Source organism: Anopheles darlingi, chromosome 2 (assembly GCF_943734745.1).
Source record: "Anopheles darlingi chromosome 2, idAnoDarlMG_H_01, whole genome shotgun sequence".
NCBI classification, from domain to species: domain Eukaryota; kingdom Metazoa; phylum Arthropoda; class Insecta; order Diptera; family Culicidae; genus Anopheles; species Anopheles darlingi.
The window spans coordinates 61,678,061-61,700,390 of record NC_064874.1 but is presented as its reverse complement, the minus strand read 5'-3'; the positions used below and the strand labels follow the sequence as shown (position 1 = coordinate 61,700,390).

Genomic DNA, 22,330 nt, shown 5'->3' with positions numbered 1-22,330 from the left:
TCATTGTGGAACTTTCAAGCGATGGTCCAGAGGCCAATGCTATTGACTATGCGGCGCCCGTGAAATGCTTGGTTGTAACAGCATTACCGAGAGATAGTGAGTCAAATAGCAATGTCATATTGATTACAGGAATAAAGTATTTTTGGTCTAATGTTTCAAATACAGCCGCAACTAGCAGCAACTGATGAACGGCCTTCAATTATCAGACAAGGTTAATGCGCACTTCATCTGACGCAACTTTTCTTTAAAGCAACTTTAAAGCAACTATGTTTTTGAATCGATAAAGGCTGAATGGATTTTATAGAGCAACAGAGAAAGTCTTAAAGCGAACCAACAACTATTAGTAGTCAGCCGCAATTAAATAGTCAGCAATAGTTAAAAACGCACTGAAATGGAATTGTCAGCAAAAACAAAAGTCAAGCCACTGGAGAATCTTTGCTGCTACCTTTTAAAGATGTGATTTATCCGCCAAAATCCTGCCAAAAAAATGATTGAAATTTTGTGGTATTTTATTAGACGAGAGTTTGGAAGAAAATAAAATTGTTCAATTGCTAGAGGCATAAAGATGACTTCGGAGAAAATCGCTGTGTTTTCGTTAGATAATGAGATTCTGCCTTTCCCTCTAGACAGTTTTCGAATAATTGTGCAAAAGCCATAGTTTTTTTTTTCGAAGATTATCCTTTAGAAACAAATGGCCATGCATATTTCTTTTGATTTCAGACAAGGTGTAATGTACCATCTAGAGGTACCTGGAAAATGATAGGCAGCTGTTGAATACCTTATCAGAATTTCAAAAGGATCGGTACAGCACTTGATGTTAAGATGGGCGCCATGATGCTATGATTCCGACAATTCTAATCGGCAGATTTCAAAAACCACCCTGACAGTTATCTGAAGTACTGTCCTGTAACTTTGTTCCTCACTCGTAATATCTGTATAAAAATCTGTTGTCTTTGACTTTGGTTTTGCTTGGATTGATGCCAAAGTTTAACATAATATTCATAATGACAGCTTAGCTCGAAATGAACATCCAACCAACCAACTTCAAGGGTTGATGATTTCAGAGATCTGAGATATTCCGTTTGATAGAGAATCTCTTTAAAATTAAATGAATTTTCCTTTGAATTTTTCTATTTATTCATATTCCATCAACCAAGAACGTTCGTCGAAATTCGTAAAAACAAAGCAGAGTCTCCATCGCTTCTAGACTAAACCATTTTCTACTAAGCAATTCCATTTGAGCTTCTTCGGTTCTTCTCTGGAGTGGACAGCAAATTATTGAGAGCGAGAGGGATGTCACGTGCATGAGATTTAATATGTTTTGTCTTCGGTTCCATTTCATTCACTTCACTGAAAGCAAAAAAACTGGTATTACATGGTACAAGGGCCCAGTTGCAAGCGACATGTTGACGTTCTCTCTGGCCATAGACAGATGTTATTCATTGGACAGGAGCAACTATATTAACCATCAGTTAATAACATCACAAAACAATAAATACAGTTTGCATATCTACCTCAAAAAATGGAAACAAATCATCTCGAGGGCCGAAAGTGGTTTATAGCTCCGGATTGAGCGACTGATCATACAAACTCTTCTTATTGTATGTGCTACGTCACAATCGACCTGCTTCCATTTTCATCAATTTCAATTGCTTTCAACCTATTTTTGGACCATTTCCTAAAAACGGATGCTGATACAGCGATAATGCTGCGTAATGCGAACGCTACTAACACTGTTTACTTCTTTCTTCATTCCCGATTCTCACAGATTCACGCCCCCGGTCGATGATTTTACGAAAAGCGCCCCGCAAGCACCGAACGTGGAAAACCGTCTCGCGGCCCCACGAGCCTTCGACCGCACTCTCCCCACCACCGGTTGTTGCTGAATAATGAAAACGAGCTACGCTCCATTGGGACGCCATAGCACTGTCTAAGCAGCAGCAGCAACACTACGCGTCTCCAGCGGATCTCTTCTCGACGGCGTCGAGCGTCAAACCACATCGCAACGATCGATCTACAAACCGGCAAACGGTCGCGTCACTCCCCAGAGAGGGTGGGTTGGACCAGGCCCCTGACCGTCAAATGAAAGGACCACACCTCAGCATCCGCCCCAAGAACCAACCACTCCGTACAGTAGAAGCCGATACAATAACAAGCTTGTACGATTAATCGGCTGTTTGTGGTCGATTGCTTTCTCACTGGCCTTGTGTATGTGACTCTGTGTGTGTGTGTGTGCGTGTGTGTGCGAGTGTATGTATCGACAACGGTGACTACTGATCGTACGAAGCAGCCGAAAACGAAAAGTGCCAAGCATCAGCACCTTGTGCAGCACGCCTGCAGCCTCTGGCCCTCGGGAATCACTCCCACAAAAACAGGCTTCGTTCGTGGTTCCACCGTGGTTCCGTCCGGTTGTTCCGGCAGTCCGCGGAACGCTCTCCTTGCCGCTTCGACTTCACAGCCGCCGAGAAGTCGCGAGATTCTGTTGCTCACCAGACAGGCAGCCATTGCCGGTTGCCTTGGCCACCGCAGCCAACATCAACAACAGCAACAACAAAAAAAAAGAAACAAAAAACAACAGATACAGCCCTCACCAACACCACCAGCAGCAGCACCTTTGTGCCGAAAGTCAGGAAATGTGGCTCCCAGCGGTAATGGATTTACGACTCCCAATTCTCTGTTTGCTGATAGTGGCAGGTACGTGCCGGTGGAAATCGATCCACCGTAATGCTACATCCATTTATTTTAGCGCCTCGTTTCGGCTCGTGTGTGTGTGTGTGTGTGTGTTTTGCAATGTATTTTCGTGGCCATTTCGGAGGGGCGAAGAGACGAAGAGAGACGCAGCAACCGCCGCGCACGGAATCGCTGATCAGCAGCCGGGAACGGGAATGTCGGTCCAAGGAGCGCTTCTCAGATCGCAGTCGGCCACGCAGGGTTCTCGCAGGGAAAATGAAAACGCTTTTCACTCGCACTCGCACAAAACGACGCCATGATTATGGAGAATGTGGTCGGAATGAAAATGTGGAATGTGCAATTTATGAGCTCTTCTGACTATTCATAAGGAGCATGCGTTTTATGCTTATAACCTGCGGTGTCTGGTGACAATTTTACGAACTTTTTCATTCGTAAATAAGCGATTTCCACGTGGGGTGGTTTGGTGCGGTTGCTTAGCCAGTTGCGGCCAGAGGTCTGGTGAAGAAGCTGAAGGGAGTGGTTGTTACATTGGGGGTGGGTTGAATTTAATGCAATATAAAACTCTTTTTACCAAGGGGGAGCAATACTTATTAGCATGTTTTGGTCATCATTTTTACGCTGAGGATGTCGATAAATATTCCGATATTTAGTCCGACGATTTCGATTATCCATTTGTGGTGTAGCATTCCCAGGGGGTGATGGTTTGTGAAAGTAAAACGTCTGCACTGTGGAAGATTCTGTGGCTTTGTGGTGCCGCTCTTGTCGTCGATCTGTAGCGGGGTGCATTTATTCAAGTGCTTTTTATTTAGTGATTTGATTCTCATTGCTTTGAAACATTTTAGGTTATTTATTTCTTGCACTCATCTACTGATTCAATTAGAAACGCTATTCCAACTCTCGGATCATCATTCGCGAGTAACTCAATCCATTAAAGTTGAAAGAATACCAAAACATTGATTTAGAATCGTTTGCATTGATGTATCGCCCGTTCAAATTTGCATAAGTACAACTCCAATTACAGTACCACCATGCGCCTGCGAAGTACTGTGCACAATATTTGTAGGCCGCATTATTATCCCGATCTTTGGTCGAGAACTTCGCACCCTTATTAGAGTACATTCCATTCCTAGCGGTTCCACTATGATTTCCAAGAAGCTTCAAGTCGTATTGATCGCTCTCACTACCTATTTCGAATGCATCATACCGTGCATATGCGTAGGTTCCATCAAAGTCTTTCAATTCAACCATCAGTTCGTGTTTTCGGCCACTTGTTATCTGGTGGACCTTGTCAAGACCTAACCAGAACTCTTTGTTCAGATCACCAAATCCGTCGCGGAACTCATCCCAGCCTCGGTAGAAGTCCAGTGATCCATCGAAACGGTATTGAAACACAATCCATCCACCACCGAAAGAGTGTTGTTCGCAATAAACTTTGAAGGGTTCACTATCATTATTCACACGGATCAGATATGTTCCAGATTCGTTTGATGGAACATCTTTGCACGAGGAAAACGTAGGTTGCTTATCTTTCGGTGTTGTGGTCGTTGTCGTTGTAGTTGTCGTCAGGGGCTGTGGAACTTCCGTTGTCGTTGAGACATTTTTTTCCGTTGGTGTTACACAAAACTGATTTTGCAGAATTGTTGTTAGTTGCTGCAGTTGTGGTAAGGTATTCATTAACTGCCAAGTGATGTTCTGCACGTCGTCGATGTCTTGATCGAGTTTGTGAAGAGCTGTTTGGACCTTCTCGTGGTTCCGATCGTGAATCTCACTTAAATTAAAAGTGATTTGACGTTCAAGTTTCTCAGTGGCGGCGAACATTTCTTTTTGCCCTTGTTCATAGCTGGATCGATGTACTTCGATCTTGTCCTCAATCTTTTGTAGCTTATGTTCCATCGTCTCCAACTTAATCAAGAGCAACTCCAATCTTGAACTCATCATCCTATCTTCGAAACTATTGGCATTATCTTCCCTTTTCTGATCACGTTCACTTGCAGCAATATGTAAAACTGCACACAACGCAACGATATGAAATATTAACTTCATTTTTGGTTGCCAAATCAGAATCTAAACTGTTTGTAGCCTCTGAACTGTTAGAAGGGTCGATTTGTACTGACTCAGTTTCTGTACCACCAATTTCTAATTCCGATAAGAACGAAGCGATCGAAAGCAAACATAGTTTGAGCGATAGTCATAACAGTTGCGGCTTCCCTTTTGATAAGCCATGTGGGTTCATATAAGCCAAGCAAGAAAGTGCTTTGTTGATGAGTCACCGTAATGACTTGAGAATGGTTCTATGGCACATACAAACACCCGCAATGATAACCTCCGTGCCAAGGGGCCAAGAAGTAAACACTTTCTGACCTTTGCCGTGGAACTTATCTGAGCATTCAGATTAAGAGAGATATAAATATTTCATAGCTTTGTGCAGGTCTAATAATGATACTTGAGAATAGTTTTGAAATAAATCGCACATCGTTATTTTATTCCTATTAGCAAATACAAGTTATTAAAAAAGTATTTGCATAGAATCTACTGCTACATTACAGTATTCAATGAATTTAAATCTGAATTGAAATTGTTATAATTTTCCATTGTTTATTAAGCAGTACTTTGCCTTCTTAAGTAGATGATATCATTCATACCGAGGAGTCTCCTTGTGGATAGGATGGCAGAATGAAGGAAGAAATCAAATGCATTTTCGTCGCTGGGAAGAGGAAAGGATGTAGATGCCAAATGTCTAGTTGACATTTTTCGAACAAAAAGGGCAGTTTGCCGAACAGATGCTTTTCGGAGAATTTCGGATACTTGCCCTGCGATACACAGAATAACTTTTTTGAAAATTCCATTTAAAATATTTCTTTATTCATATTTTTTTCAATAACCTGCGTTTGTCCGTTTACATTGAAGCACGAAGAGTGAGCCCAGCATGCTTCTTACACTTCACGGATCATCATCCTGGTGTATTTTATTCTTCGTTGATCGCGTTTGGAATAAATCCACCAAATCGATTTCTCTGGGTCATCATGCTGGTACCGTCCGTTCAAATTTGAAGCACTACCGAAATAGCTGTACCAACAGGCACCTTCGAAAAGTTCGGCATAATGTCTATCGGTTCGCGGACCATTATCCCGATCTTTCGTTGAGAACTTCTCTCCCCGGCTATAGGCCATCCCATCACCGGCGGTGCCCCTAAACGATCCTAGGCTTTTCACTTCATACGCCTCACTCTCGCCGCCTATTTGAAACGCACTGTAACGTATATATTGGTACTTTCCCTTAAAATCCCTGATCTCAACGATCAATTCGTGCTTGCGAGCTGTCGTGAGTTGATGAATTCGCTCCAGTCCGAGCCAGAATTCGCCGTCCAACTCACCAAACCCGTTTCTGTATTCGTCCCAATTGCGATAAAAATCAACCGAACCGTTGAAGCGATGTTGCACTACAATCCAACCGCCATCATACTTCTCCTGCTCACAATAAGCATTGAACGGTGCACTATCGTTGTTAGCTCTGATAAGATACACTCCTGACACTTTAGACGGTTCATCCCTACACGATGTAAAAGGAGGTAACTTTGGCTTCGGTGTTGTGGTTGTCTTCTGATAGTCGGGATGAAGCTCCATCAACTTGTGTTCGATTTGATCCAGTTTTGTCAGAAGTTGCTCCAGACTAAATCCATTGATTCCATCCACTGCCGGTGCTCGAAGGGTCTCGTCCTTGGTTCTCGAGCTGTTGTTAGTTGCTACGGCGTACAGCACGGCACAAAGCAATAGGAAACAAAGGGTCAGCTTCATTTCCGAGCTTGTATGAAGCTCTCTCACTAACAACGATCCAATTGCAGACCGAGTCGGAACTGTGATCCAATGCTCTTCGAGAGAGCGTTTTATACCAAATTATATCCATCGTTTCTCGTAAGAATGTTTCTAGAACAATCGGTGAGGGTGGTTTGGTGTTCTTTTTCATTAAGCTGTTTGCGGTGAGTTTGTTCGATGATGTCAACTTTTCCACACTTTATCAGTCTCGAATACCGACGTCAAGCAGCGTCATGATCATCTGTACCACGACACTGGTTGTAGCTGCGGTTTCTTTGACCAACCTGCTTATCGTAAATTGTAGCGCGTAAGTTGTCAGTGGAGGTTGTACCGCTCGATCACGACTACACTCATCTTTTCATCTTTTCGCATCGCCTCGATGATCTCGTCATACATGCATTTCGTGCACACTAGTGGGACTTCTCTGCTTATTGTACTTTCTAATTGAATACTGAACAAAGAATCTATTTACATGTTTACATGAATTCGTGTTTAGCTGTAGATGGGAGGAATATTATAACGTTTTTTTTAACTACTCAATGATCTGATGTTTTTCCAGAATCTTACCAGTAATTAGATTATTTTAAAACTTTAAAACGCATTATTGGTTTTATTGGTAAAACTAATCGTTTTCGTTTCATCTAACATCATTTTCCACCGCTAAAGCTTCACTTTCATGCATTTCCTCGACTCCCACCATAGCCAAACATAGTGCAGGACGTAAGGATAAAGAAAAACAACAAAGCCTCAAAATACTCCAGCAATGTATACTGTTCAATAAACTGTTGCAAACATACACACATGCCCGCACGAATGCACGCTGGATAGCAGCAAGACGAGCGGTACGAGTTTACTCCTTTTTTTCTACCAAGCATTTCCGGGAAATAAAAGCAGATTCAGTATTTTCACAGTGCTATCGTATCGCATGTACCTCACATACACAAACACACACACTTACACACATGGATTGCAATCCACACGTGTCGCTGCCAGACGACATTGGACGCATTGTCGTTGCTGTTGGTTTTGTGTGGGTATTATGTTTTCCTTTCGCGAGGAAAATCGCGAAAATGCTTTTTCTCGCACACCGAGTAGCTGGCTGCCTGCAGCTGGTGGCGCAGTGCCCTGGCGCCTGATGCACCATTGGCCCGCTTATTTGCACGCCTTCGGCACCGATAAAGTATAGCGTGATAGTGAAAGCGTGGGCGCGATGCTGGCATGCTTGCTGGCTGGCTGGCTGAATCGAAATGGAGGCGCCCACCACTAAACCCCCTCTAAAAGGAAGAGAGCTTATTTCAAGAGCACACAAACACACACACAGACACATTAGCACACGCCATTTGAATGCATCAGCTGTGCAAAGGAGTGTTTGTGCATCGGAGTGGTGCATCGGATTTTGTTGCATCGCCACCACCTTCAACCCCGCCCAGGGGGGGAGGAAAGCTAATTAGTTCAAGATCGTATCATACAGCGAGGGTCGCGGGGCGCGGTGCGCGATTAAATGAGAATTTTGCTTCGATTTGTGTCGCGGCGCTATCAGCGAAAGAGCGACCATCATTGTTGCTGCTAGAGTGTTGCAATTCTGGTCTGGATTTTGATCGTCATGCGGATTGGCCTTTTGGGGAATGGCGGGGAGTTTCGGTTACAAATCCCTCGTTCGTTTCCGGTAGGTGGTGGTGAAGGTTGACCTTTTGGAGTTTATTGCAAATTAAATTCATAAAAGTGTCATTCCCGGTTGTACGGATGCGCTATTGAGATCATCTTTTAGGATCAAGATTGCTTGAAGATGAAGCACCGCTTGACGCCATCTTAATACAACATTGAACGCATAATCTTTCGTTTAATATGTTCGTAAGAAATGATAAACACGTCGAGCTCTTTTTTGGAAATTAGACAAAAGTAGTAGAATGAAGCGTTTAATACAGTAAGCACCAGTTATCGTATTACAGCAAAGCGATTTGTTTTCTATTTTTTGAGTTCTCAACTAGTTAAAAAAAGTCAAGAACTTTCAATAAGAATATGTTAGACAGTTCTCCATCGTGGTGAAGCGTGGTTGAGATAAAAAGAAGGTCAATAAGTGTCCCCAATCTGTGAAAGCTGCTACCATGGTCGAGCATTTCAAAATGCCACTAGATGAAAGACTGCTGGAATTAACTGTACTTTTTGTAATAACTGTCTTTGATTTAGTGTTCTATTTCAGTCTTGCGCTGACATACGAATGAAAAATCTGTTTGCAATTGTCATTCATTCATTCATTCATTGTTGCATGCGAATTTTCAAGCTAGAAATATAAAAATGACAGATTGCAATTGAACAAAACGATTCGATGTTGTGCGTGGGTTGGATATTTTTAAGCTTGAAAACTGCCTTCATCAATCAATTTACATAATGAATTAATGCTTTGTATAGCTTTCAACCTGTACTCCAAATGTAAATCGTCATCAGACCATGCCAGATCGGATAGAACGTTTAATATTGTATCGAGACAAATAACGCTGAAAGGCATTCACTTACGCCAATCATTTTAATGAACACTGATTGATTATTCTCAATTCAGTTTACATTCGAAAGTTCAATCTCCCAACTGTTACCAAAAACCCTTGCGCCCTGCAATCAAACTTTAAAACATTAAAAGCGATTCACAAACTGCAACCACCTACCCCCTAAACCCCTCCGCTGCTAGCTTTGCGGTGCATGTTTGCCTGATTGATTAAAAATTTATCAATCCGCCCTGCTTCTGCTGCTGCTGCTGCAACGACCCCCGGGGGGTGGGGTTGCTTCGTGCCGATCGATCAACCAGGCAAACGACTGTATCCCTCCACTCTCCCCTGATTCTACACTTTGAGGGTTCGTCTAACAATGCAATCAAACTGCCGGCAGCGGCCACATTATGCTGCTGCACAAGCGAAACGATCGAACGTATTTTCCGAGAAAAGCTCGAAGCAGCTTAGCCAAGAATGAGGTGCGTAACCCACCCCACCCACCCCACCCACCCCTTGCAAGCTCTTCCATCCTTCGAGCAAAAGACAATCGACGTGATGTGGGGCTTCGATTGCAATGTCAATATTGTCTAACGAAATGCAAACCACTCGCTAGAACCGCTAGAGGATATTGAACCTTGGATTCTCGGATTTGAATTAGCTTCCAGCAGCACACCGGCGGTTAGCTAACGAACGGAAAACACTGATAAGCCCCCCCGGAGGGTGGGCTGCTTGTCCTCCAGCGCCTGCTGCTGTTCCCTCATGGAGCTTATCAGGGGCTCACTTGTCTGTGACTGTGGATTCTTTGATGTTTCGGTATTTTGTTGTTTGATAGCCTTCGGTATGCCCGACCTACGACACCGGCAAAAGGGAAAAGCCTTTGTTCCAATCCTCGACTAAAGGCGACACTTCACTCCTTCTCATTAACTCAATGCTCAAACAATGTACATTGAATGTATGTTCGTATGTTTGCTTTCCTCGAGTGCTTCGAAGTCAAAGCCGTGATGCAACGGAATGGAATCGAACATAAAAAAGAAACCAAACAACATTTGCACACCTCTTGAGTTCACAGAATAGGAACACATCACAAGAACCACGACAGCAATGGTTCCCTAGCTTAATGCGCCCGGAACGACCCGGAATCGGTTCGGTGCGGTATCGAATCAATGAAAATCAATGATGCCCAGAAGTGTGTCAGTGTTGTAGGGCGTACCTGGTGTGAAGGAGGTCCTGACCTGTGTAAAATGCGGTCGCATACGAAACGTCGCATTGACGCAGTGTTCGTCAGCCGTCGAAGGTCTGCTGCCAACACCCCCCCCCCCCCCTGTCCTTGTGGTGCTTGGGAGCAATTTAATGATTGATTGATTCTCAACCTCCGGCCCGGTGCTACGGCGACCTGTACGCCTACGGTTTCCGTTGAACGGTACTGGTGGTGCTGCTGCATCGGTATCGGACCGGCTGTCTACCGGACCGGATTGGCAAGGTGCTATATACGGGTTGCTGCCTCGAGATGCTTCATTGGAGTCAGTGTGTGTGCAGGAGGATGAAAAAGGTTTTCACCCAGTTCGTTGACAGCTCCGATCCTGGGCTCGGTGGACTTTGATATGTTGCAGGATAGAGACACACCAAATAAAAGAGGGAGAATGTTAGAGAACTGAAAATTAAATTTTCTATCACGTACTTCATCGTTTGACATTCGGTCTGGGACAGGTCCGGGACGTTAGGAGGCAGGAAGACATAAATCCAAGGCTTTCAATCATCATCCTTCTCCGGACCATCCGGTTCCGGCAAGGATAGGTGGTGCTATTCCCCATAGTGTTCGAACGTAATCGATCGTGAAAATGCCCGATTATGAGTTAGACGCTCGTTAGCTGGTATGATGCTGCTGCTCGTGCTGCGAAGCTGGTAACAGTGACCAACACTGGCCACTACTCGCTCACAAGAACCGCGAATTCATTTTTCATTTCAAACCATTTCTTTTGCGGCTCTTGCATTACGCGTTGAGGTGCCTCTCCTCCTTACTTTAATGGTCGTAACTTTAATTGTGCGATGTTGTAGCTGGCACAACGCTGCTCTATCCATCTATCGGTAGATTTTAAAATCAATTGCCCTACCGACACGGTGGCAACGTGCTGCAATTAATAGCGATTGCAGTCGTGCCGTAGCATCGGAACGACTCGCTTCTCGTTCGCGGTTCACACACACCAAACGTGGAGAACTCAACGTTCAACCCGTGTTCAGTAATGCACCAGCTGCTGCAGGAGTGCAGTAAGAGAGCAATCCACATGCTAAGCACGTACGATAAATGGTTCTCGAAATGGTTTAACCCCGATCCTGGGAATGGGGGGAACATTCTTTTCGTTTTGTGTGCTTTCGATTCATTTATGATTTCTCCCCCGTTTCCCGGCTTTTCTGGGGTCCTTTCCATCGCTCGACCCACCTCTTCGATTCGCGTTCAATGTCGGATACATCCATCAGCGGCGATGGACGTTCGGACGCGTAATGCATCGCGGCGTGATGGTCTGTTGGTGTCCTTCACCGATCAAACGGTGAGCATCACAGCAGCCGCAGTCGATGGACACATCCATGCACCATCCGCGACAATATCACGTTTGACATTCGTTTTGTGCGGCGAAATCGTTTAACCAACTCCCCGTAAGGTCACAAGGACGGCACTCGACTCGCCACTTGGAGCATTGAAGGTGAAGCACAAAGCATGCCGCCAAGCAAAAAAAAACCACAGAGAATGGCCGGAGTAAAAGATGAAAAACATAAAATGCTCCATCGAGCATAACGCAAGTGTCGAGCGCAAAACAACGTTCATAGCCACCTTCGATGCTGTATTCGGTTCACCGGTTGGTGGCTTTGAGAGCATTTCATCGCTTCAAACCACCCCAACCCCAACCCTTTGTCGTGGCTCCCACCTCCCTTCGAGTATTGCGTTGAACGGGGGGAGAAGGCGAATTGATTTTTCAATAAAATGGAGCTCTTCAATGTGGAGGGCTTCACTTATCGTTCGGGTTTGTCGTTTGCCACATTTACGAGCTTTTGTTTCATATTCCGCTTTTCACGCCTGGGAAGGGGATGGGAAATTGGGAAAGGAGGAGCTATGCTATGAACGCTTGAACGCGAGCGAGTGCGAGAATTCCATCCAGCAAGCTAGTCAGGGAAATTGAATAACTTCATTCGATTGGCCGAGCAGAGCGGCGCAGATCACATTTCTCAACAGGTTGCATCCAATTATGTGGCGCGCAAAAATGGTTATTTTTGTCGCGACTGAACGCAAAAAGGGGATAGGAAGGTCGCGGCTCGCAATCCAACCGGCATAATGATGCGATTGGAATTTAGCAATGGAGACTGGAGCAGACAATTAAGTGCAATCAATCGCAATCTATTGGGGTTTAATTTTACTTTTCTTTAAAAGTTGGAACAGTGTGAGCTGTGTGTTATTTAAATAAGTCGTAGCCAGACGATTTAACTCATATTAGTTAAGTTAGGTGATTAATTCTGAAGACATGTTTTTTGTTAAGATTCTAACCGAAAGTTATGGTTTAAAGCAGTTTAAAATGCCTTCCTTATCGCTTGAGTAAGGGTATTGGTTTATTTCGAGCAGAACTTACGATATGAAAATAATAGTATTTAAAATTTTGCTAAAGTTTTTTTTTATATTTAAGCACTCGCATCTGACACAGAATGACAGTGCATCTGAAACAGAATGAAACAGAATGACAGTAGGATCAACCACAAATGATAAACCAGCTACAACTGATTTGCACCTTTTTGATTGTTGTGAATTACAAAATTGAAGATAGAAGTGCACTTGCAACTTGTGTAGCGAAATGATCCCAAGGTTAGTTATTGACGCAACGATTGAATGTTGATTTTATCTATTATGTTTGCGTAGAGCTCAAAAACATGTTTAAACCATTACACTATTTTAATTTGGGTTTACCAGTACTTTCGCTCAAACAAAATTGACAGATAGTACCAGAATAATTCTTACAATCTTTTCGTGATCCTATCTGTTCATATCAATCATGAAGTATGGCAATGAGGTCTTTGCGCACATGGGGGCAAATTTGGACTATTAATACAAAGTATTAAAATTACCATCCCAGTCCTCCTGAGTTTCTGATGAATCAACGAAGGTTAGGATGGTGTTGTCCTGATGGAACGCAACACGTTTCCTGTTAGCCAATTTTGTCAGCTTCTGGTCATGGTTATCGCTTATTTCAAAATTACTTGTTACTGACAGTAGTGATTAATTGTTAATGTTTGAATGTTGTATTCAACCAATAAATAACTATTTTTTCTGTAGCAAAATCTTCCTGTAGTAAACAAATTAGAATCATCCTGGGCCGGTTAAGTCAATAGAATTGTTCCAGCCACAATGTTTCTGCCCCATGTTAGCCACAATACTATGGTTATAATGGAATATGTTAATGAGTGACCCATCTTCCTTGAACAATCATTACATCAAAAGTATTGATTTCATCCCCTCTATCTGAGGTTTCGCTAATGGTCTATCCAAGGTTTCGATGCTTTATGTTATTTGGTGTTAATTGAAGTGCCAGGTAAACAATCAAGCTTCGTTTAAAGCCCCTATGCACATTGGTGAAAGCGTTTTTAAACTCGTTCTTTCAGTAGTAGACGATACTACGACTACCATCGGCATTGCTTATTTCTATACTTTTAGCGACGTTTTCCAAGACGTGCTATATGCTTCAATTTATTATTGGCAAATTTTACGACCTGACGTACATTTTCACCATTGGAAGCGATAAAATGGTAAAGTATACCAAACATATTCCTTGATTTCGATCATTTAATTATTGCTAAATAACCGAAATAAATCAGATTGGTCTATAATTCGAAGTCAAATGTCATTCAAATGAAATCACTCCCTCGGGGTTATTTTCCTCTCCGGGTCAACAAATCCCATCAGAGTAGTTCCAGATACCATACGATTATGCTCATAAAGCATTTCATTAGATAGGATCACTATAAAGCGGATGTTTGTTTTTCGCACTCCAAAAAAAAATAGTGTATTTCCACCACCACCACCATCATCACTGTCTACGCTTGGGAATGTGACACTCCCCACCAGTGGCGCCCCGGCATGGCGACATGGTTTAATCTCGGTCGGCTATCCATGTGATTGCGCAACTGATTGAAATGCACACACCAAAACGCAATCAAACACACAGAAACAGTGCATTTGTTGATGCGGGCTAATTGACCTGGTTGGCCACTGTTAATTGGGCACCGGCAGTGACCGCATACCACGGCATGCAGGCCGTGCCAGGCATGCAAATACAAAATGGCATCCAATGGTTCTTCCCTTTTTTTCTATTATTTTGTCCCTCGTCCCTCACACAAAGCAAAATCCCAGCTTCTATGCGCTCTATTCTCGGTGATAACCATTCCCTCACTAACCCACTCTTTGGGGTGAAATGGGGGTGGGTGCGCGATAATGGGCGCTAAGCCAGACCCAGCGCCATTTCCAAATCTAGCCATTTACATTTTACACATTTTTCCCGTCTGTCTGGTTTGGGGCGCGGTGGTTGAAAAAATTAAAATTCGCTCGCCACTCGCAAAAAGGCCCTGACGCAGCAACCGTTCGGTGCAGGTCCATCAGGGAGATTCTGGTTCTGGTGCAAGCGGCGAGGGGAATGCAACATCTAAAACACGCTCCAAACCAGGCCCCACACAAAACGCCGCTACGCTTCACGCTAACCGTTTTGCATAATGAGCGTCTGTGTTTGATGACGAGCATTGGCACCGCACACCACGCCGGATTCTCACAGGATTGGCCTCGCTCGCTCGCTCGCTGGCTCATTGTAATTTAGGGAGCTCCCGCATAAATGGCTGCATAAGGCTGTGTGAGTCCTACGTTGAGTGGGTTAAATGCGCGAAACGAATCGTATAATTCCCTGCCCCCCTCACCACTAACCCGGGGAGAGAGAGAGCATTAGTTTAATTATGTTGCGCGGGCGTGCAACCAACGGACTCACCGCGTTCCGAGGTGTGCAGTTGCACCATGTTTGCAGCAAATGAAGGATTAAAGAGCATAAAAACAGATGTGCCCGAAACTAATGATAGGTTTCGGTCGGTCGGTCGGGAGTGGTTTAGATGTTTATGCTCGCACCCAGTGACCCCCGTGAATGGCTACGATCGAATGCATCCCGTTCGCTCACAATCACTCTTTTACACAAATGCATTTTCATTTGATGAATTTTAAGGCGGGGAAATGGAAGCATGAAATCAATGAAACCGGCACGATAATGATGACGGTTTTTGGTTGCAAATAAACCCCGAGGCGAGGTTATGGTTTTATGCTCAGAACGGTTAAAACCGCTTTGTACAACTTCTAGAACAGGTCGCTAACATTCCATTCAATGTTTTTGGAATTGTTGGAAGCATCGCTATATTCTGTTATCTCTGTACATACAAACATAACATCGAACAGAACACTAAGGGATCAAGGGCCAAAGGATTGATCTGGTACCTGTGCGCGTGTGTGTGTACGATCCATAATCCCAATGCTCGCCAGTCCGCACGACCAGGTTCACCGACTACTGATGAATTCCAGGTATATGCTATTCCCCCAAAATTCTGCTATTGGGGATTTGGTTTCAATTTAACTCTGGAACCCCAACTCGAGGGAGCAACACGAGGATTAGTGATTGGGGCCCCCACATGTACAACCGCAAATCCTCTTCCTCGGTAAGGTTGGGATTGAGGAAAAATTGGCAAAATGTAGAAGCTACCGAAAACATAACAAACATAGCGGAGCGAATGTTTGTTCCAAAGTATTCCCTTGGCTGCGGGTATCGGTATTAGTTCGAACCCTCGATCAACTGTCATTCGGGTAAAAAGGGATAGAACCGGTGTCCATTTTTATTTTTCTCAGCGAACGCACCTTAAGCTGTTAATGGACAATCGACAGCAAACAACCGAATGAGCTCCATAAAGTTGAGTAAAATGTAACGCAGAGTTTGTTTTGCACCGCGAAGTGATGATCAACTCGAGCGGTTTACCATCTTCACCTTTCGATCAGCGATCGTACAGTAATCATTATAATGTGACAATGAGAACTTGGTAACAAAAGTATATTTAGATAATTCCCGACATAAAGCCTGTTTCAGTAAGAAACTGGGCACAAATAATAGGTCATAACTCAGCCAAGAAATGGCATAAAAAGAACGAAATGGTGTTATTTTATTGTTTTTTTCTTTTGGTAGGTAATTGTCTTTAACGAAACCATTGATACAAAATATTCATCAGATTTTTAAAATATATTGTCAAGCTTTACTTTGACTTAGCCAAAAAATTTTACACACTACTGTGGGTCACTTCATTTGCCTTCTTGTTGAAGATCAGCCCCATTTTTGCTCGTTTTTATACACCTCTGCAACATTCCCTTTGATTATTGTCCAATAGAAATCGATGGAACGCATAGCCAGACAATTTGATGTAATAATAGTTTTTCTTAAGAAATCGAACCATACGATATCGAAAAATCGATGCCATACCATAAGAACAGATATCTAAATTATGCCAAACTTGCACAGGATGAAAAATAAAGGACAAAATCCTTTTCTTAATAATAAAGAAACCTTTTTCCACTAAAGAAGAAACAGAAAACTTTTATCACTCAACAAATATACCACTACGATTCAAACGCAGTCAACAAAATTGCAAAATGTGTGTGTGTGTGTGTTGTGTTGCATCTGTATTAGGCGCCCTACAGTGATTAAAAACGTTTGTCCAGATTCTAACTGAAACAGCCTTTATTCTCACTAAAACAAATACGACACAGCACACAGACATTCTCTGGGAGATTAGTTGCGTTGAACAACTCCTGACACCGTGTTGGTAATACCCGGCTCTGTATCGCGCCCTGTTACAAATTACACCGGAACAGTCACGAGAAGCACTTGGAAACCTGTAATCTGGCACCCCAGCACCGACTTACCGTGGACTTAGCGTGAACTAGCGAGCTTTTGGGGGGGATGCAAAATGATGCACAAACTACTCCAAAACTACGCGACGCCACGCGTTGCTGCCCCGCGTGCCGGCTTAGCGGAAGCGACATAAAACATCACTTGACATATGGCCTTATGTGCTACGGCTGGAAACAAACACCCCACGGTACGAGCACAGACGACACAGACAGGCAGAGGACTCTCAGGGGAACATGTTGTTGCACAAAGTTTTAAGTCATGAGCTGGCTGGCTGAGCCATCGTTGCACCGTCGTTCGTGGATTAAACTTTTAAATTAGATTTACTCTCGGGGTAAGCTCCTCGCTGCCCCAGCGGGAGGCACTGTCAGTCCCATAAAACAGTCGATGATTTTTACGAGAACACCATAAACCGGAGGCAGCATCTTGGGTTGCTCTCTGAGCCGAGATTCACTCACATGAACCACGCTTCAACCGGCGGCCCTTAATGGCTTAATTTACTCAACCGTCTCTGCACGAGCGCAAAAGTTCGAGAAGTCGAGACAGAGGAAGCTACAGAGAAGGACCCGGTGTCAATTTGAAGGCCCGATTCATCAATCGAAATGACGAGCAAACTTTTGGACGTTTATCGGCACTCCCGCGCGAAAGGTGTGCGTTTAGAGTGCAATTTGAGGGGGACGTGGGGAAAGTGACGCCGAATTAAGTCCGATCGGAAGGTCCGGACTTTAAGTTCCACTGCGCGATGAAAGTAATGATGTAAGACGTTAAGACGTACACGACACGGAACCCCAGGGCGGAGCTGAGAGTGGCAAGTAAATTTATGGTACTTCCATTGGTCCATTTCGCTTCCAAGGACCGCTTTCAACACCACAACACATACACAACGTTCCCATAAACTTGCTGATCCACCGATCCAAGCGAAGGTCCCTTGATGAAGGCAGCAGTCGAGGCCGTGGTGGGGTTTTGTAGTGGGGGGGTAAATGGTAATTGGAAGGATCTGGGTTAACCCAATGGACCCTCGACATGACCGAAACGCTGGCCAGCAAGCAGCCAAGCAGGAAGCCTGTACCACCACAGGATGTGGTGCAAATGTGTTGAAAAGTGTAGCAAAGTTTAAGGCTCCGGAGTCGGAGCAGAAGAGACACTCGGCACCTTCCGACAGTTATGGGGCCAAACCTACAAGGGAGAAAGAGAGAGAGAGAGAGAGAGAGAGAGAGAGAGAGAGAGAGAGAAAGAAAGAAAGAGAGAGATAGAGAGTTAACGCTCTGTCGCGGAAACAATTTTCCCTCGTAAAAGTTCCCTTTTTCGGTTTCGGTTGGTGATTAATTTTTCCCCAAAAACCGGGCAACTACGATGGTGAACAAACTTCATGGAGAGGGAAGCAAGTGCAGGAAGAGGAGACGAAGGTCGGTCTTCCGGATCCTTTGGCGTCCGGCGCGGTTCTGTCACACAATCAATTATCTCCTTGTTGATTCCCTTCCCGGTGGCCAACCCGTTTTTCCGGGCTGGCCTCCTCCTTCTGCTCCTCAATCCGGTGGTGTCGGCAATGGTGGTTGTGCTGGTCGTGGTCGTGGTAGTTTGCTTCTTCCGAGTAGCTGGCCGCTGGACCGGGTTTCCCGGTCCTTCGGGCGTTTCGGTGTTCCGGAGTGTGGTGGACAAATGGACATCGTCGTCGTTACTCTCCGAAAAACGGGAAGGTCACCCTAAAATCGTGTCGAATGTCTTTTTGTGTCCGGAAGTCGGACAGGATGGTGGGTAAACTCGGTGGGCCGGGTGGTGTCTGGTGTTGAGGTCAATCGGTTTGAGTGCACAGAACCAGGACCACACTTGACAGGGCAATGGCGTTTCGACGTTGGCTCTGCAGCCAGACTGTTGGAATTTTTCCACGTTTTTGTTTTACTGCTTCTCGATCTCTTTCTCTCCTCTGCTGACTCTCGGGATTCCGTGGAACCTACTAGAACAGGTTTACAAACAGGACATTTGATGGGGGAAATTGAAGGCACCTTTAAAAAAAACAAAGGTTATTTAATGCTGCTGGAGAGCTATACATCTAGTATCGTACATAGCAAACTTCTACTAAGAAAACAATTGAAAAAAAAACCAAATTGAACGCAAAACCATCACTCAATCAACTAACAAAAGACTAGCACCTTTTATATCTAAGATGATGAAGCAGCATGTATGAAAAAATGTATCTAAAAATAAATAAAAAGAAAAGGAATCACATCTTTCAAAAAAATAATTCTCTACACGTCACGCAAAATCTCCCGGGCCGTTCATCACCAAACTTGGCAGATACAAAGGATGTCATCCCCCACTATATGATCTGACACCCTTTTCGCAGGATTTCTCCACCTTCTTCCCCTACCGAACAACCTTTTTTTTTTCAACAGTTAATAACTCCCAGAGTTTTCAAAATGTTTGTTGATATCCGTTGAATTGGCCGGTTGTTGAATGGTATTGGTGTTGTTTTTGACGTGAGAAACTCACGAATAATCAACGCATTATGAGATGGCGCAGTATCGTCATGGAGAATCAACGAGTAGATACCCCATTAAGCAGGTATTTTTTTGTGGAACCAGATCCGTATGATACGTTGATGGTCTCAGCTATCGTCCCTTATCGTCAGTTTACAATTTTCGATCAACTATTGCCGGATACTACTGGTGCACCTGTGTTTTCGATAGAGTATCGTCACCTTAACACTTTTGTAACATTTTTAATGTGTCGGAACATTTAATTTCATTTTTGTAGCAAGCAAATGTAGCAATGTAGTTTTGCGTCCATTGTAAAAATTGCCTTGACGTAAATAAATAGCGGGCAAGCTGAAATTTGGCATATGCGTCCGTAATAGTGCTTCCAACGCAACACAAAAAAAACAGAATTCAAAAACGCCCGCTATTTATAAACAAAAAAATCCGGTTATGTTTTGATCATGGTAGTATTTCTTTTCTTTATTTCATTTCAAGTCATTTTAAACCATCTTTTATATTGCGCAATGCCCACTATTTCCGCCTTGAGATAACCCCAACGCAGGGTGTGAGCATTCAAATCGCTAGCAACGAAGGCATTTGCAGCATCCAGTACGCTTTAGCATTGGATTGCTGGGATTGGCTTATCAAACGAAAAAACAAACCTTGGCTCGGGGGTTATCATTGCGGCTGGGTGGATGATTTGCCATTAGAACCGTTTTCAAGTCTATGTTTCATGTGTTTTGCAGTTACTCAACAACAAAGCACTTTCTTGCTTGATTTATGTGATCCCGCATGGCTTATCAAATGGAATGTCCGCCAGTGTTATGATTGTCGCTCAAACCATGCTTGCATCTCGATTGCTCCGTTCTTACTGAAATCAGAAATTGGTGGCACAGCAATTGAGGCAGTATAAATCGTCGCTCCGAACAGTTCAGAGGCTTCCTTCTGAATTGACATTTAAAAATGAAATTAATTTTTCATTTCGTTGTGTTGTGTGCAGTTCTGCATGTTGCAGCAAGTGAATACGATCGGGAAAGGAAAGATAATACCAATAGTGTCGCGGATGGGATGCAGGGTTTTGGATTAGAGGTAATCCTCATAAAGTTGGATGCGTGGGAACATAGATTACAGCAGATGGAGAGCATGCAGGAGCAGCTGCAGAAGATTGAGGACAAGATCGAAGAACATCGATCCAGCCACGAACAGCTGGTTTCAGAGTTCCACGAATTTAGATCTACCGAAGATAAGACCCATAGAGAAATGTTCGACGCAATTGGGAAACTTGAACGTCAAATCACTTTTAATTTAAGTGAGATTCACGATCGGAACCACAAGAAGGTTCAAAGAGCACTTCACAAACTCGATCAAGACGTCGGCAACGTACATAAGATCACTCGGCAGATAATGAATGTCTTACCGCAACTGCAGCAACTAACTACAGTTCTGGAAAATCAATTTTAGGTAACACCAACGGGAAAAAGTGTCTCAACGACAACGGAAGTTCCACGGCCCCTGACGACAACTACAACAACACCGAAACCTAAGCAACCTCCGTTTTCCCCGTGCAAAGATGTTCCATCGAAAGTGTCTGGAACATATCTGATCCGCCTGAATAATGATAGTGAACCATTCGAAGTGTATTGTGAGCAGGAAAAGTTCGGTGGTGGATGGATCGTTATGCAGTTCCGTTTCGATGGATCACTGGACTTTTACCGAGGCTGGAATGAGTTCCGCGACGGATTTGGTGATTTGAACAAAGAGTTCTGGTTAGGTCTGGAGAAGGTCCACCGGATAACAAGAGGCCGTAAGCACGAACTGATGATTGAATTGAAAGACTTTAATGGAACATACAAGTACGCGCGGTATGATGGATTCGAAATAGGTAGTGAGAGCGACCAATACGACCTGAAGGATTTTGGAATTTATAGTGGAACTGCAGGTGATATATTGTTTTATAATAAGGGTGCGAAGTTCTCGACCAAAGATCGGGATAATGACGAGTGGCCCTTCATACATTGTGCAAAGAGCTACGAAGGTGCATGGTGGCACTGGGATTGTAGTGACACGAATTTGAATGGGCGTTACATCAATGCGACAGGTAGACAATCAAGGTATTGGTTATATTTCCGCTACAAAAATCAAGAGTTGAGTTACTCGCGAATGATGATCCGAGCGTTGGAATAGTGTTTCTAGTTGGATCAATAGCATCAATAGAAGCGCAAGGAACAATTAACAATGCTCAACCAATCAATGAATAAAGTGAAATAAAAGTGCATTCAACAAAATCTATTCTAAAAATGTCTTTTACATTAACTAGATCTCAACACTTCCTTATCTCTAGCCGAAAATTCATCGAATCAGCTAGTTTCCAATAAAGGGAGCGATCGCATTTTTATCGCTCAAACCGGCACATCATTGGAAAGGCCCCCATCATCCCGAAACATAGAGGAACGCAAACAACATTAGGCAATTTTGCATATTTACTTTCCATTAACGGAGATGTGGAATCTGTGCCGAGAAGGAAATGAGTGTTAAAAGTTATCTCTATAATCCACCGAGCGCTCCAACGCTACCATCCGCTGTGCTCGCATCGTTCGACTACTTCCTGATGGTCCTGCTTCTCAGGAGTTCCCCGGAGTGAAGTATATGCCCTTTCTTTATGGCAGAAAACTTTCCTGCAAAACTGGAAAACCGCTGAACTGATTGTGCAACTGACGACGACCGAATCACACACTATCACAGCCGGGGGGAGCATTGAACGAGTGAGTAAAAGTGATGATGCGCTTCGGAGAGCAGAGTCCTGGAGCAGTCCTGGAAGTGTGTTATGCCAAAGGATGCGGATCGCTTTACAAAACGGGGTGGCCCCCGTTGGCAGAACCACCATGACCGAGTTACTTCAAACGCCGATA

General features: G+C 43.9%; 4 protein-coding genes across 4 annotated transcripts in view; 2 read left to right on the top strand and 2 right to left on the bottom strand.

Moving 5' to 3' along the window:
* Positions 1–22,330, top strand: part of LOC125960180 (uncharacterized) — a 60,852-nt gene that overhangs the window by 14,291 nt on the left and 24,231 nt on the right. The window contains exon 2 of the mRNA XM_049693419.1: positions 1,769–2,694. Coding sequence (XP_049549376.1) covers positions 2,634–2,694 — 61 coding nt within the window. The 5' untranslated portion in view covers positions 1,769–2,633. The remainder of the gene's footprint in view (positions 1–1,768; positions 2,695–22,330) is intronic.
* LOC125960177 (angiopoietin-1-like) lies at positions 3,525–4,661 on the bottom strand. The gene has a single exon (XM_049693415.1). It carries the CDS (start codon positions 4,627–4,629, stop codon positions 3,577–3,579), a length of 1,053 nt encoding a protein of 350 aa, XP_049549372.1. The 5' UTR covers positions 4,630–4,661; the 3' UTR covers positions 3,525–3,576.
* On the bottom strand, positions 5,579–6,533 carry LOC125960181 (angiopoietin-related protein 1-like). Its single transcript, XM_049693420.1, has one exon. The coding sequence runs from the start codon at positions 6,483–6,485 to the stop codon at positions 5,625–5,627; it is 861 nt and encodes a 286-aa protein (XP_049549377.1). The 5' UTR covers positions 6,486–6,533; the 3' UTR covers positions 5,579–5,624.
* Positions 20,321–21,697, top strand: LOC125960182 (fibrinogen-like protein A). The gene is made up of 2 exons (XM_049693421.1): positions 20,321–20,510; positions 20,883–21,697. The coding sequence occupies exons 1-2, from the start codon at positions 20,385–20,387 to the stop codon at positions 21,603–21,605; spliced, it is 849 nt and encodes a 282-aa protein (XP_049549378.1). The 5' UTR covers positions 20,321–20,384; the 3' UTR covers positions 21,606–21,697.

Excerpts from the sequence above, each read along its gene's own strand:
- LOC125960177 (XM_049693415.1), bottom strand. The coding sequence starts at position 4,629 with ATGATGAGTTCAAGATTGGAGTTGCTCTTGATTAAGTTGGAGACGATG.
- LOC125960182 (XM_049693421.1), top strand. The coding sequence starts at position 20,385 with ATGAAATTAATTTTTCATTTCGTTGTGTTGTGTGCAGTTCTGCATGTT. Across the intron at positions 20,511-20,882 it reads TGCAGGGTTTTGGATTAGAG|GTAACACCAACGGGAAAAAG; the intron begins GTAATCCTCATA and ends AATCAATTTTAG.
- LOC125960181 (XM_049693420.1), bottom strand. The coding sequence starts at position 6,485 with ATGAAGCTGACCCTTTGTTTCCTATTGCTTTGTGCCGTGCTGTACGCC.